We start from the raw sequence: 17184 nt of genomic DNA on the forward strand, positions 1-17184 counted from the left end.
CTCTCCACGCTACAGAGAATGGAAATTGGGACCCGAAGAATCCGCCCCAATAATGTCAGCGTGAGTGCTTTTGACGGCATCAAGAAAGACACCCTTGGGGAAATAGACTTGGTGTTGACCATAGGATCAGTGGAGTTTGAAATAACCTTCCAGGTGCTTGACATGGATACGTCCTACAATTTTCTCCTCGGCAGACCTTGGATTCATGCGGCAGGAGCTGTGCCTTCCACTCTTCATCAAATGGTGAAGTTTGAGTACGAAGACCGGGAAATTGTGGTCCACGGAGAAGACGAACAGTCTATTTATCGGGACCCATCCATCCCATATCTTGAACCAAGGGAAGGGAGCGAGCACACAGTCTATCAGGCTTTCGAAGTTGTGTTAGCAGAGCAGTATGAAGAGGGAAGACCGTGCCCCCAACCTTTCTTGTCTAACGCCTCGATCATGGTGGCTAAAGAGATGATCCCGCACAGATTCAGGCCAGGGAAAGGGCTCGGACGAACATTGCAAGGAATAACGGAACCCATCACTTGCCTTCCGCCAAGAAACTTTTTGGGATAGGTTTTCAACCCACTCCAGAAGATGAGGAATGGGCAAAGAAGAGGAAGAATGGGGGATGGAAACTGCCTCGGCCACTGCCGGATTTATATGAAACCTTCGTCGGACCAAGATACACTGAAGAAGAAGACGATGAGGTTTTCACGGCTGAGGAAATCGAGGAGATATGTGGGGCAATGAGAGAAATGCTCTACGAGGCTCACATGGTTCAACCAGGAGAAGGCACCAGCACCGCCGAAATGCTATATATGGGGCCAAACGCCAAACTTCGAAACTGGGAGGCCACGCCATTCCCGACTAGGCAGAAGTCCGGGTAGACCTGTCCTGCCACCTTTCCTGCATCACGAGTTATCTCCAGGATATAACTTGGATGTTTTCTTCCCTTCAATTGTTGTTTTGAATTCCTGAGTTGTAAACATTTGTTGTCTTCCAAATTCCGAAAAAAAAATAATAAAAAAAAATCATCATCATTGTTTTCTCATTTTTTCCTTTGTTCTGATTTTTGTTATTTTTTCTTTATCTTTTCTTTCAGTTATAATAATGCGGCTTTAAATATGATATGCTTGCGAACTTCACGCCCAGATCACAACGAGCTATTTAATTGTGAAATAATGAACCCAGAACCAGAATATGATGAAGAAGAGGCTTTTAGGGAAATAAACCAAGAATTGGAACACTTTGAGAATAAACCTAAGCCAAATCTGAATGACACCGAACCGGTTAATTTAGGAACTCCTGAAGAAATCCGAGAGACCAAAATAAGCATTCACACGGACGAGAAAACGCGAGACGCGATAATTCAACTCCTTTTTGAATTTAAAGATGTGTTTGCTTGGTCATACGATGACATGCCAGGACTAGGTGTTGATCTAGTGGTTCATAAATTGCCAATTCACCCTGATTGTCCTCCAGTTCAACAAAAGCAATGAAAGTTCAAAACTGAGGTCAGTGACAAAATTAAAGAGGAGATCACCAAACAGCTGAAAACGGGAGTGATTCGGGTAGTCCAGTATACAACATGGTTGGAGAACGTAGTTCCAGTGCCGAAAAAATATGGGAAGACTCGGGTATGTGTGGATTATCGAGACCTGAATAGAGCGAGTCCCAAAGACAGCTTCCCACTGCCCAACATCCACATCCTTGTTGATAATTGCGCCAAACATGAGATACAATATTTCGTAGATTGTTACGCTGGGTATCATCAGGTGTTGATGGATGAAGAAGATGCCGAGAAGACTGCCTTCACTACACCTTGGGGCACTTACTGTTATCGGGTTATGCCATTTGGTCTGAAGAATGCCGGGGCAACTTACATGAGGGCCATGACTGCCATTTTTCATGACATGATGCATCAGGAAATAGAGGTATACGTGGTTGATATGATAGTCAAGTCCAGGACGCAGGATAATCACATCCAAGACTTGAGGAAGTTCTTCGAGAGATTGAGAAAGTACGATTTGAAGCTGAACCCAGCCAAATGCACTTTCGGAGTCCCATTGGGCAAGCTTTTGGGTTTCATAGTGAGCAGGAGAGGCATCGAATTAGATCCAACAAAGATAAAATCTATCAGGGATCTACCTCCCCCAAGAACGAAGAAAGACGTGATGAGTTTGTTGGGCAGGTTAAACTATATCAGTCGATTCATTGCCCAACTAACTAGCACGTGTGAGCCCATATTTAAGCTGTTGAGGAAGGATGCAGCGATCAAGTGGACGGATGAGTGTCAAGAAGCTTTCGACAAAATCAAAGAATATCTTTCAAATCCCCCAGTTTTGGTCCCGCCAGAGCCAGATAGACCCTTGTTCTTGTACCTGACAGTTTTGGAAAATTCTTTTGGTTGCGTCCTCGGGCAACATGACGTGACCGGAAAGAAGGAACAGGCGATCTACTACTTGAGCAAGAAATTCGCCGGCTACGAGGCCAAGTACACTCTGCTGGAAAGAACGTGTTGTGCTTTGGCGTGGGTCGCTCAGAAGCTGAGACATTATCTCCAAGCTCACACTACTTTCCTCATAAGCAGGCTAGATCCTTTGAAGTATATATTTCAGAAACCGATGCCTACTGGAAGACTGGCCAAGTGGCAAATCTTGCTTACTGAATTCGACATAGTCTATGTCACCCACACGACAATGAAAGCCCAGGCATTAGCAGATCATTTGGCCGAAAATCCAGTTGATGAGGAATACCAGCCGTTGAGTACCTATTTTCCAGATGAAGAAATAAACACCGTAGAAGTAGTCTCAGAAGACACTCATGTTTGGAATATGTTCTTTGATGGGGCCGTAAACGCCAAAGGTGTAGGAATCGGGGCAATTTTGATTTCGCCCTCCGGTCAGCATTATCCTGCCACAGCTAGACTGCGTTTCTTTTGCACGAACAATACAGCTGAGTATGAAGCCTGCATCATGGGCATGCATATGGCAATCGATCAGGATGTCGATGACTTACTGATTATGGGAGATTCTGACCTGATTATCCGGCAAGCCCAAGGTGAATGGGAAACTCGGGATGTCAAGCTTATTCCTTACCGACAGGACGTGGAGGACCTCGGCAAGCGTTTTAAATCAATAGAGTTCAGGTATATCCCGCGGTGTCACAATGAACTAGAAGATGTGCTTGCTACCTTGGCTTCAATGCTACCTTACCCAGGCAACGCCTACGTCGATCCCTTGGAAATCCAAATCAGGGAAAGACACGGCTACTGCAACACAATCGAGATAGGATCGAGTACACAGCTATGGTACCATGATATCAAGAGGTTCTTAAAGACACAAGATTATCCCGAACATGCTACTGGAGATCAAATGAGAACCATTAGGCGACATGCAAGTGGTTTCTTTTTTAGCGGCGAATTGTTGTATAAGAGGACCCCGGACCTCAATCTACTAAGATGTGTTGATGCCGAGGAGTCAAGGAGGATCATGCACGAAGTACACGCAGGAGTGTGCGGACCTCACATGAACGGGTATGTTTTAGCAAAGAAAATCCTTCGAGCAGGTTATTACTGGATGACCATGGAAAAGGACTGTTTTAGCTTCGTTCGGAAGTGTCATCAGTGTCAGGTGAACGGTTATTTGATTCATGCACCTCCCACGGAATTGCATCCCATGTCTGCACCTTGGCCATTTGTTGCTTGGGGCATGGACGTCATTGGTCCGATTGAGCCGAAGGCCTCAAATGGACATAGATTTATACTGGTTGCCATCGACTACTTCACAAAATGGGTAGAGGCTGTCACTCTCAAGTCGGTCACTAAAAAAGCTGTAGTGGATTTTGTACATTCAAATCTTATCTGCCGTTTCGGCATTCCTGCAACTATCATCACAGATAACGCAGCGAACTTCAATAGTCACTTGATGGGAGATGTATGCAAGCAGTTCAAAATAACTCATAGGTATTCCACTCCTTACCGGCCCAAGGCCAATGGCGCTGTAGAAGCAGCAAACAAGAACATCAAGAAGAGTTTGAGGAAGACGATCCAGAGTTCCCGACAGTGGCATGAGCAGTTACCGTTTGCATTGTTGGGATATCGCACTACGGTACGCACGTCAGTAAGGGCAACCCCTTATCTTTTGGTTTATGGAACCGAGGCTGTAATACCAGTAGAGGTAGAAATTCCTTCGCTTCGAACCATTGTCGAAGCAGAAATCGAAGACAGCGAATGGGTTAAGACTCGATTGGAGCAGTTGACTTTGATTGACGAGAAAAGAATGGTTGCGGTTTGTCACGGGCAGTTGTACCAACGAAGAACGGCTCGTGCTTACAACAAGAAAGTCCGACCCAGGAATTTCAAAGTGGGTCAACTGGTACTGAGGCGCATTCTGCCACATCACCAAGAAGCAAAAGGGAAATTTGCTCCAAACTGGAAAGGCCCATACATCATCAGGAAGATTTTGCCAAGAGGAGCATTGTACCTAGGTGATATTGAAGGAAATGATCCCGAAACAGCGGTGAATGCGGATGCAGTCAAAAGATACTACGTTTGAGTGACACCCCAGCGGTCCTGACACATTTGAAATGATGAAGGTTTATTCCCACTACCCCAAACATTATCGACTCTCGCTACAAGCCCTTTGAGCCGATCACATTTCTTTGGCTATCTTCGAAAAAAAAGAAAAAAGAAAAAAAAAAACAAAACAAAACATTGATCGATGCCTGAACTACGTCTGACTTGATTCCGAAAGGATACGTAGGCAGCCTCTCTCTGAGGTTCAGTCACACCAACAATAAAAGTCGTAGTATCATCTACTTTTCTTTACCAAGCACAAGCCCTTCGGATCAATTACCAAAGGTAGGGGGGAAGCCAAGAAGTGTCACGAATGGAGGCAGGTACATTCCGAATTGAGAGAGTTAAAATGAGAGAGTCTTGTCGGTGAAAACCTTCGGGCACCGCAAGGCGACGGGAGTAGAGAAACCAAATGAGAGAGCTTGTTTAGTATAAACTCGCAAAGAGTGCTATCAAGCGACGACAGGAAGAGAAATGAGAGAGGTCGACCCGCAAAGGGCGCTGTCGGCTGAAAGGATGGATCCACCCCAGGAAGTCTCGGCAAAGTTCCACCGGTTTTGGAAGCATAGGTCCATTGTGGTTCATGAGAAAATGCAAGTTCATTGAAGGTCAGGCGTCCAGTCCAAAAAGCATGTCATGTCCATTTAAAGTCAGCATGTTCCCTTCAGATAAGTCTTTCTTGTCCCGAAAGGGACAATTCCCTTCTAAGATTTGTTTCCTCCTTTCTTTGTTTTACTTTTCTTCGAATCCCCTTCATTTTTAACCCTAAGTTCCAGATATACCGGAAAGGATAGGTGGCAGGATTGGCTTCACGGATTTCCGTTTCGCAAAGGAAATTGCCTCCCTTCGTTGGTACGTTCGTCCAACCTGATGGATCATGATGTTGACTACATTCTAAGTAAAGCACGAAACAAAAAAAAAAGAGGAAAAAAAGTCCCCACAGGTTTTCCCTTTGTACAAATCCCCACAGGTTTTCCTTTTGTACAAATCCGCACAAAGCCTCCCTTTTGTAAAAATTCCCCAAGGAGTCTGCCCCAGCAAAATCCCCACAGGTTTTCCCTTTTGTACAAATCCCCACAGGGCTTCGCTTTGTAAAATTCCCCAGCAAGCCTGTCCCAACCAATCCCTAGCAAGTCCGTTTAGTAAAATTCCCCAGCGAGCCTGCCCCAACAAATCCCCGGCAAGTCCGCTTTGTAAAAATCCCCACCGAGCCGAGCCGCCTTCGGACAAATCCCCACATAGTTTCCCCTTGTACAAATCCCCACAGAGTCTACCCAATAAAATCCCCATTGAAAATCCCCAAGCAAAATGGGAAGGAAAAACCAAAGCCTTACAAGGCAAATCATCACAGAATCTGGAAATGCAAGCCTGAATAGTCTAAAAGGGTTTCGCCGTCTGAATCCAATCAATGGCAGAATTTCTCAACAGAAATAAAGGCGCAACAAAGCAACCGGAACAATCAAGGTAACCAAACCAACCACCAATTCCGAGCTAACAATTGTTCTTTGTTTGAAAAGTTAAAACAGGTATGATCCAAGACAACCATGCAAGAAGCAGGTGTCGCCCAAAGAAGAAAGTACATGAGTGCAAGAAACAGTTTGGCAATAAGGAATCCACTCGGAAGGGAAGTTTCCACGAAATTCTCTTTTACATTTTACTAAAACAAGAAAATTCAAAAAAAAAGGGTCGGTTAGTACCCCTGAACTTTTTCCATTTAGTCAGCATTAGGGCTCCAACCCTGAACTGAACTTTTTTCATTTAGTCAGCATTAGGGCTCCAACCCTGAACTGAACTTTTTTCATTTGGCCAGCATTAGGGCTCCAACCCTGAACTAAGCATTGTCTGTTAGTCAGCATTAGGGATCCAACCCTGAACTGAACTTTTTCCATTTGGCCAGCATTAGGGCTCCAACCCTGAACTGAGCATTGTCTTTTAGTCAGCATTAGGTCTCCAACCCTGAACTGAACTTTTTCCATTTGGACAGAATTAGGGCTCCAACCCTGAACTGAGCATTGTCTGATAGTCAGCATTAGGGCTCCAACCCTAAACTGAACTTTTTTCCATTTAGTCAGCATTAGGGCTCCAACCCTGAACTGAACTTTTTCCATTTAGCCAGCATTAGGGCTCCAACCCTGAAATGAGCATTGTCTGTTAGTCAGCATTAAGGCTCCAACCCTGAACTGAACTTTTTCTATTTGGCCAGCATCAGGGCTCCAACCCTGAACTGAGCATTGTCTTTTAGTCAGCATTAGGGCTCCAACCCTGAACTGAGCATTGTCTTTTAGTCAGCATTAGGGCTCCAACCCTGAACTGAACTTTTTCCATTTGGCCAGCATTAGGGCTCCAACCCTGAACTGAGCATTGTCTGATAGTCAGCATTAGGGCTCCAACCTGAACTGAACTTTTTTCCATTTAGTCAGCATTAGGGCTCCAACACTAAACTGAACTTTTTCCATTTAGCCAGCATTAGGGCTCCAACCCTAGACTGAGCATTGTCTGTTAGTCAGCATTAGGGCTCCAACCCTGAACTGAACTTTTTCCATTAGCCAGCATTAGGGCTCCAACCCTGAACTGAGCATTGTCTTTTATTCAGCATTAGGGCTCCAACCCTGAACTGAACTTTTTCCATTTAGTCAGCATTAGGGCTCCAACCCTGAACTGAACTTTTTCATTTGGCCAGCATTAGGGCTCCAACCCTGAACTGAGCATTGTCTGATAGTCAGCATTAGGGCTCCAACCCTGAACTGAACTTTTTCCATTTAGTCAACATTAGGGCTCCAACCCTGAACTAAACTTTTTCCATTTAGTCAGCATTAGGGCTCCAACCCTGAACTGAACTTTTTTCATTTAGTCAGCATTAGGGCTCCAACCCTGAACTGAACTTTTTCCATTTAGTCAGCATTAGGGCTCCAACGCTGAACTGAACTTTTTCCATTTGGCCAGCATTAGGGCTCCAACCCTGAACTGAGCATTGTCTGTTAGTCAGCATTAGGGCTCCAACCCTGAACTGAAGTTTTTCCATTTAGCAAGCATTAGGGCTCCAACCCTGAACTGAGCATTGTTACCTTGTGGCAACATTAGGGATCCAATCCCGGAGTCGCATTTGGTAGACTGAAATTCTCCAATCCATTCAATCACTCTATAAACTTCCCAGCATTTAACTCACGAAATTTTCCTAGTGAAACTGGGGCAGAAAATTTCGTTCGTCTGTTTTTCCCCGCAGGCCTGACCTCGAGGCACACGGATCGAGACGACCCACGAGATAAGTCTCAACCCAGAATAAAGAAAAGAAGGAAAAGACAAAAAGAAGATGTTCCGAGATATTGGGAAAAATGAAGGGCGGATCGCTCCAAGATTTGTTCAAGGTCCCGAGTTCTACCAATCTCGTCTTACTCAGTATCGCAGAAATAAACAGGCGCCTACGACTTGCAAGCATCAAGATTCGGATCGAAGTCTACAAGCAGAATCAGCTAAGACCCAAGATCAAGTTGCAATAGAATCATAGATAGGAATCTTGTAACTAGCGGTTGACAGGCATACGTAGTTAGTTCAGTTTCAATTTTCCTTTGGTTGTAATAAGGGAGTCGGTAAGCAGCAGCGGCAACAGCAACAGCAGCAACAGCAAGCATTGCAATCCCATGGTAGTCCCGGCTACCAAAGTTTCCCGAACTACATTGACCTGATTCCTGTTTAGCCCAGGATATGTAGGAAATCTTTGAAGCAAAGATTCGGTCAAATCTTTCAAAATGTGCTTCACACGGAGTGTTCCAATAGGCAAAAATCGCTCGTATCCGCTCACTTTAACTTTGCACGAAAACTCTTCATGTTTTCGAACAAAGAGGGGCAGCTGTGAGCACGTGATTTTTGTTTTACGCGACAATCACTCCAAAAGAAATAAAAATAATAGCAGATGGTCTTGCTATACAATTTTTTGGAATTTACGTGGAATTTTTGGTAGTTATTTGTGATCTTGTCCATTTTTTATTTTTTATCAAACAAAATTAAAAAATATATGTCGTGTGTAGCTTGAACCGTAATCCGGTTATTAAAAGGAAAATCACAAAAATGCATTTTTATTCTATTTGTCGCCATGGTGTGATTTTTACCTATTTAAATATGTTAATATGTGTGTGATAATTGTGTTAAGTACTAATTAGTGGGTGTTTAATTTCATTTTTTTTAATTAGGTTTTGTGTTTTAAAAATTAGAAAATAAAAGAAAAGGGTGCAAATTGGTTCAAAATCGGATTGGGCCCGTTTTTGTTTCTAAATCTGAGGCCCAAAAACAGCCGGTCCAAATAGCCCATCCCCATGCCTCCAAAACGACGTAGTTTGACACCAAAACTATGTCGTTCCAAGGCCAATCCATCTCGGACATCAAACCAAATTGATCTAACGGTCCAGATCTCTCACCCATAACCCCATTACCCGACCCATTCGACCCCGGACCAACCCAACCCCCTTTAATTGAAACGACCCCGTTTTATATAGTTAAGGTGATCCAAACCGTTGATCTCATCAGATCCAACGGTTTGGACTCACTCACCTACCCCGTATATAAACCTTCCCCCCTTCACCCCGCGCCCTAAGACAAACCCCCCCTGCCTTTAGGTCGTCCTCACCACAGACCCAATCCCTTAGAACCCTAACGCCGCCCCCTTTCCCCTCGCCATTAAACCCGGCGGCATGGACGCCGGTGACCACCACCTTAACACCCTAGGACCACCTCGACACCCTGAACATGGATCTGCAAACCATTGGTCTCGAACCTTCCCCCATCGTCTTGAATCTTCATTTGAAGATTCGAGCCAAACCTCAAACTATGCCAAGCCACCTTAGGTTCATACCAGGCACTTCCCTGACCTCCCTCGTGACTAAACCAGGCTTGGTTTGGTCCGAATCTAACCAGGGAAACATAAATCCCAAATCTGCCTTTAGGAACCCTATGAGTCCTAATGTCTGATCTGTGTCCGTTTGAACCAAATGATTAGGGTCTAATGGACCTTAATCGAAGTGTTCTCAGTTGAGAACACTTCGATTAAAGTCCGTTCAACCCCAAGAAAGGTCGATTCAAATCCGAGCTAGGGTTTGCTGATTTTTCAAGATTTTAAGGTATATTTGCTTTCTTTTTTTATCAGTTCATGTGTTTTGTTGTAGTTAAATGTCTGTTTATTGCCCCAAATGTTTAGTTGATTTTATTTTTGAATTGTTTGTCGACTGTTTCTGTCCACCTTGCCCGGACCTCTGTATTTGGTCAAGTCTTTCTTCATTTACTAATAATGTGTGTATGTGTAAACTGTACAATCGACTAAAATTGAAATTGGTTGAGTAATTAGTTCCCAGGGTCATTTTTGTTTTGACAGTGCAATCTGAACCCCTTGTTCAATACTGTTCGTTTCTGATCCTTGGCTGTTGATTGTATATGTTATAATTAGTATAGTCGAATCGATACGTGTCGTCGAATAGTTTCAGCTGTTTGAATGGTAACAATTTGATTTGTTTCCTGCTGAAACTTTGTTTGAGTCAACTTAGGAATTGAGTATAGCTACTTATAGTTGATTTATTTGAATCAGAAATTTAAGGATTGGTTTGTTAGCTGCAGTCTGAATTGATGGCATGTGCACTTGTGGACAACATGTGCATTAGGGCTTTTTTAGAAATTAAAATAACTTGACAGCATATGCTGTCAGGCCATCTTCAGGTTGCCCATACCGTTGTTTTAGTTTAATAAGGTGATAAAAGGGCTGTCAGGGAATCTCATGGGAAGGGTTCTACTTTTAAAAGATGAGTGAAAAAATAGCAGAAAGGGGGGGGGGTTCTGATTTGTTTAACAGGCTGTAAATGGCCTGATGCTAGGCTATAAAGAAGGAGAGCTTCCATTAGTTAAGGAGGACATACATAGGACTGAAAAAAAGAGAGATATACAAAAGGAGATAGACAGAGATAGAGAGAGGAATACAGAAATACAGAAATACACACATACACAGAGAGATATACCACACAAACAGGCACATACAGATACACATTAAGAGAGGCATATATACAAGAGACAGTTAGAGAAAACACACAGATAGATAGAGGGGGAGAGATAGAAATCACACAGACAAAATCAAAAACTGTTCTTCCCATTGATCGTCTTGATTTCACTTGTTTCGACCTGTTTAATCAATACTGATCTTTCCAAGTCCCAACTGAGTTTACTGGTTGTGTGTTTCATTGGTTTATTACTGGATTTGGTGTGTGTGGAGTTCTGATTCTACTCCACTACTTTGCTGCTGTCATTTTGCTACTTTTTCCATCGGCTATAGTTGCATCTTGCACTGGAACTTGTTCTGCTGTTACTTATCTGTTATTGTTGTTGTTCGTTTGCCACTGTTACTCTACTGACCTCTCTTCTTCTTCAATTGTAAGCACTTATAGGTATATACTTCTGAAACCATGTGTTGTTGAAAGCTTGAAGTTTGAAGTAGAAATAAAGAAATGAACATCGTTTGCTTCACAGTACTTGTGTTCAAAGTATAGCAATAGGTTGAATGATAGTTAGCTTGTATTTGTTTAAGCTCATTCCAACTGCATTTGTTCTGTATGAATTAATACATATCCTAATTGAGATGGACTATTAGATAGTATGATTAGATCAGACGTACCTCCATGTGTATAACAATTTAGCCTGGATTTAGTGATGACAGTATAACATAGAATCATGGCAAGTATCTGTATGTATTCCTGTCTGGACCTTTGAACTGTCAAACCTGTTATAACCGGTTCAATTTGATTTCAAGACAAACGTATCCCAAACAAATTCTCATATGGTGTTACGTTAACGGGTTAGCCATGTATGCCGACTCTCTTGTTAGATTCCTTGCTTCAACATAGGCTTGATAATAACTGATATTGGCATCGGCCCACCCTTTAGAGAAAATGGCTATTAATAGGTTCAGCAGGTTCTTACCTATTGTTAAGCACGAAATAACATAACAATTTTGAGAAACACTAATTTAATAGGCACGAGCTGGGTAAGATGGTCCGGCGCTTAGATCAAATAAACTCCCAAATGAGCATTAATAATTAAGGTTAATCTCAGCACTAATAGTCGCGAACGATTATTCGTTTGTTCACATAATTATGAGGAGTTAATTTAGCTATAGGATAATCAATCATGTCCGGATATATTATTTCATCGTTCTCGATTTTGTTTATAATTTCTAGTAATGTTCCTTTCAATAAATATGCGTCTCAATCTAGTATTTAATATGGTATGCCTCTTTTAAGCTTGTAACGAGTTAGGATTTTCTCTCATTTATTTCAGAAAACAAAAAAATAGAAATGTAGTCATGCTAAGGTTATCCTTTTAAAAATAATGAGACGAGCCTCGCCAAATGAAAGACACAAACTGCGGGGCCCTCATATGTGTATATATATTGAATATTTAGAATTTGGGATGGACTGTTTAGTAAATCTCACTGCCTTCCCTAAATATAATAACGCGTTAGACTCTTTAGGCGCGACTTAATTAAATTACATTCTTAAATTCGGGTGCGCATTTATGTGACCCAAATCCAAATCTCAACGGAGTCGAAATGTGTTAACAACTACGGGTGCATTGATTGTGACGTGGTTCGAGATGCATTTTCACGACGTTGCAATTCTATAAAAATAAATGATAATAATAAAAGCGGTTTTAAATTCAATAAAAGCACATAAGTCACAACATGTATTTAAATCAGATATTTAGTCATTATAACAATTTAAGCGACCGTGCTAGAACCACGGGATTCGAGGGTGCCTAACACCTTCCCTCGGGTCAACAGAATTCCTTACTTAGAATTTCTGGTTCGCAAACTTCATTTGGAAAAGTCGAAAATTTCCTCGATTTGGGATTCAAGATAAACCGGTGACTTGGGACACCAAAAACAAAATCTTTCCCAAGTGGCAACTCTGAATTAAATAAATAATCCCATTTCGAATATTGTCACTTAAATTGGAAAAACTCCCTCGCGCATTTATCCTACGGGGCGGGCGCGCAAAAAGGAGGTGTGACAACAACAACCAGAGAAATACATCAACATATAACTATCAATAACAAGACACCATATAACGACAACAAGTCACAACTACTTCACGACGAGCGGCAAGCTTCAATTGGAATCCGTATAACCCATATCACCCCTTATAGACTTCTTACATTAAATTAACAGCATCATTAACATGATAATGAATTAGTTCATCAATGATTCCACCCTTATACCATATATTTATAACAAAGGAAACAATCCACAACTCCAACTATCTTCAATTAGAAACTTTATTCACTAGTTCATGTCTAGTCCAACCATTTAACTTAATCAACACCAAGATAACCTTAAGCACCTGCAAGAAAACAATACACATACCTCCTACAGTAGCTTCAAGTCGAAATCCAAGTTATTTTTAGCTTACAACAACCCTCGATGGCAATACAACACCATAGAAGTGACTTAAGCTAATCCAAGTATTATCTTGTAGTTTATCAGCCTAACAACTTAACCAACATACAAGCAAGCTTAAGCACAATTAGTAGGTTGTTATACTCACCTTAAACAGTAGCAACAACTTGAAATTTCAACACAAAACAGCCCACAACTATCCTCAATGATAACACAACCTCAAAGAGGTGTTATTCTTCATTTTTGATGTTGAAATATGGTGTAATCCATTTGCAAGACTTGAAATAACCTAGGGTTGACATGAAAACCATGGGAGAGTATTTTACAGAACATAAACCACTTAAAAGAACCTCCCATATGAGCTGGAACCACCCAAAAATCAGCAACAACAAGAAGAACAAGAAACTTACTAGCACCACAGGATTCCCGACACTTGATTTGTGTTGTTTGCCCTTTGTTTGGGTCTTGGATCATGAGAGAACCTTGAGAGAGTTTTTCTAGGGTTCTAAGGTCTGAATATACTGAAAATAATGACTTAAAACGGGGTTGAGGCATCTTTTATATATATATATATATATATATATATATATATATATATATATATATATATATATGTCTTAAACTGCCTATGTGGGCCCCATAGAGAGCTGTTTGGTGTAGTCTCACAAAAACACGAATATCTATCTAGTACGATGTCATATCAATGAACGGTTTAATGAGTTAGAAACTAGACTCGTAGATCTTCAATTTTATATGTATATCATCCCTTGATTCCAAGTATATTGGGCGAAAAGTGCAGCCACATTTGACCTAAATTTCAGCACATTATGAATGCAACTTGTGATGACCTTTGCCAACTTTTGTTCCACAATTCGCTTGACTTAGAAACATAACACACGACTATCATACGACTAAAATAAATCATAACTTAAACTACTTATCATGTTAAAGACCCTAGTCTCACCCCAAAAGTATATGTTATAACATTCCAAACTTGTCGACTTTCGACGAAACTTATTTTTTTCAGTTCGTTTAGCGTCTAAGCTTTCCAACCCTTTTGGTACTTGTTACTCATGATCTTAATGATTTGTAACCTCCAAGATAAAATGATCAACTTACTTTATGTACTTTCAAAAATGATCTCATTTCCGAGCTTACATCAATTGGCTTACGACGTATTCTCACGTACGAAAACATGGGATGTAACACGTAGCTTCTCCGTTTGGTAGGTTATTATAGGAAACTTGTAACAAAATTTTCTTCTTCTAAGCACCTTCGACCAAAGTGGTATGTGGTCTCGCTTAATGTTCCGGAATAACATAAGGAAATCTATGATGCAAGTAAGTTGAAGAAAGGTTGTGAATAATTATAAATAGATATATGTAGGTCGCAAGCTAAAGTATGGTAGAGCGGTAAGGTTTTAGGAAGATAGGAGGAAGGATCAGAAAAGATGAGTGAAAAGGTGACGAGAATGGATAAGTCCTTGGGAATAATTTCATGAGAGAGCTAATGGTTTCTCTAAATTATAGAAGGCTCAGTATAGCCTGAAGGAACTCAAAGGAGTCTAAGACTAGTTATTTTAGAATAGATGAAATGTTGCCCTAATAGTGGGATAAAGGCGTATTGTGATGGATAAAGGATAAAGTTTGGGCCTCCGAAGAGGGGAATTTCCTGAATCGTAAAATATTAGGATACCCATGTAAGTTAATTCAGAAGGGAACTAAGTTTCAATGGACCAATCCTTGCGAACAGAGTTTCCGGGCATTGAAGGACAGATTAACTTCAGCACCAGTTCTACTGCCTCCAGAAGGGACCGATGGTTATGTTATCTATTGTGATACTTCAGGCATTGGATTGGGTCAAGTGCTGATGCAGCATAGTAAGGTTGTAGCTTATGCTTCTAGACAACTAAGAAAGTACGAGAAGAACTACCCGACCCACAATTTAGAGATAGCCTTGGTGATTCATGCACTAAAGATGTGGAGGCACTACTTGTATGGCATTATGCGGATAAGAGCCTCCAGTATATCTTCAAGAAAAAACGAATTGAATTTACGTCAAAGAAGATGATTGGAGTTACTTAAAGATTATGACATTGATATTTCATGCCATCCGGGGAAAGCAAACGTAGTAGCCGATGCCCTCAGCTGTAGATCTATGGGTAGCCTATCATATTTACAGCCAGAAAATAAAAATGAGAATAGCCCATGAGGTTCACCAGCTAGCTAGTCTTGGAGTTCGGTTACTGGACTCAGGTGATATTGGAATTACTCTTCAGGATACGGTAACATCCTCTTTAGTAACTAAGGTAAAGGAACGCCAGTACGAGGATCATGTGTTAGTTCTTATAGGGATACCATCCTTCAGAAGGAGAAGATGCTGTTTGAAATTACAGAAGATGGGGTCCTCAGATATCGGGGACGATTATGTGTGCCTAATGTTGCAGGGATGCATCGTCAGGTTATAGGAGAAACTCACTATTCTCGTTATTCCATCCATCCAGGAGCAACAAAGATGTTTCATAATATTAGGGAAGTGTATTGGTGGGACGGAATGAAAAAGGATATAGCAGAATTTGTTGCTCAATGTCCTAACTGTCAGCAGGTTAAAATTGAGCATCAGAAACCCGGTAGATTATTGTAGGCTATGGAGATTCTGACGTGGAAATGGGAAGTAATCAGTATGGACTTCATTATAGGCTTACCTCGTACCCAGCATAAGTTTGATTCGATATGGGTGATTGTTGATAGGCTTACAAAGTCAACCCATTTTCTTCCCGTTAGGACTACCTATTCCTTAGAGGATTATGTAAGACTTTATATTAAGGAAATAGTACGACTGCATGGTGTCCCTGTATCAATTATCTCGGATAGAGGAGCTCAATTTACAGCTAACTTCTGGAAGTCCTTCCAAAAAGGATTGGGGGCTCAAGTAAGTCTTAGTACAACATTTCATCCCTAGACAGACGGACAAGCTACAGGTACTATTCAAATACTGGAGGATATGTTACGAGCTTGTGTAATAGACTTCAAAGGTAGCTAGGACGATCATCTGCCACTTATTGAGTTCGCGTATAATAATAACTACCATTCTAGCATTCAGATGGCTCTATACGAAGCTCTTTACGGACGGAAGTGTAGGTCGCCGATAGGGTGGTTTGATGTTGGGGAAACTACGTTAGTAGGACCAAAATTGGTGCAACAGGCAATCGAGAAAATTAAGCTTATACAGGAAAGGCTATTGGCAGCTCAAAGCCGTCAGAAGGCTTATGCGGATAATCAACGACGAGACTTGGAATTTCAGGTGGAGGACTGGGTATTCCAAAAGGTATCATCGATGAAAGCTGTTATGAGGTTCGAAAAGAAAGGAAAACATGGCCCTCGGTACATGGGACCATAAATACGCAAAGTAAGCCAGGTAGTATATGAATTAGACTTGCCTTCAGACTTGGAGTCTGTACATCCAGTCGTTCATATGTTTATGCTCCATAAATGTATCAGAGATCCTTCCAGAATCGTGCTAGTTGATGACGTGCAGGGCACAAAGCAGCTATCATATAAAGAAACTCCCATTGCTATATTAGACAGACAAATTCAGAGATCGAGAACGAAAGACATAGTTTCGGTGAGAGTACTTTGGAGAAACCACAATGTGGAAGAAGTGACTTGGGAGGCCGAGGAAGACATGAAGTCTAGATATCTCTACGTATTTCCTCCTCAAGAGAAGGATTCGACTGAGACGTCATAACCTTGAAGTACATGTATGGATTCTGGTGTTAGTTATTGTCATTGGTCATGTGAGGCACTGTCGTTATTGATGTTCGTGGTGTTATGTGGCATTAAATTATTAAGTTTCTACCGGAAGAGTTGGTTGTAGCATTGTTACCAAGGGAGACTCTTATATAGATCCCGGAGAGTTAAACATTCGAGGACGAATGTTTCTAAGGGGGGAAGAATGTTACATCTCGCATTTTCGTATGTTAAAAGTTTTGACTTCAGTTAATTGACGTAGACTCGGGGATGAGATCATCTTGACGTTAACGTACTTACGCTATTTATAACAAGCAATAAATAAGTGTTATGAAGGATAAAGGAGTACACGGATTAAGAAAACGAGTTTCGTTGAAAGTGGCCAATTTGGAATAAAATACGGGTCGAGCGGTAATACCCGATAATTATGAACTAGTACCATTAAA

The 17184-nt window shown here is 41.5% G+C and overlaps 1 protein-coding gene across 1 annotated transcript; it reads left to right on the plus strand.

Moving 5' to 3' along the window:
- The first annotated feature begins 16091 nt into the window (after nt 1-16091).
- LOC138870213 (uncharacterized) lies at nt 16092-16736 on the plus strand. The gene is made up of 2 exons (XM_070148005.1): nt 16092-16372; nt 16490-16736. The coding sequence occupies exons 1-2, from the start codon at nt 16092-16094 to the stop codon at nt 16734-16736; spliced, it is 528 nt and encodes a 175-aa protein (XP_070004106.1).
- Nucleotides 16737-17184: the final 448 nt, after the last annotated feature.

Source organism: Nicotiana sylvestris, chromosome 6, assembly GCF_000393655.2.
Source record: "Nicotiana sylvestris chromosome 6, ASM39365v2, whole genome shotgun sequence".
Classification (NCBI taxonomy): Eukaryota; Viridiplantae; Streptophyta; class Magnoliopsida; order Solanales; family Solanaceae; genus Nicotiana; species Nicotiana sylvestris.

Coding starts and splice junctions, on each gene's coding strand:
- LOC138870213 (XM_070148005.1), top strand. CDS start 16,092: ATGGCTCTATACGAAGCTCTTTACGGACGGAAGTGTAGGTCGCCGATA. Junction 16,373..16,489: donor AAAGGAAAACATGGCCCTCG/GTACATGGGACC, acceptor TAAATGTATCAG/AGATCCTTCCAGAATCGTGC.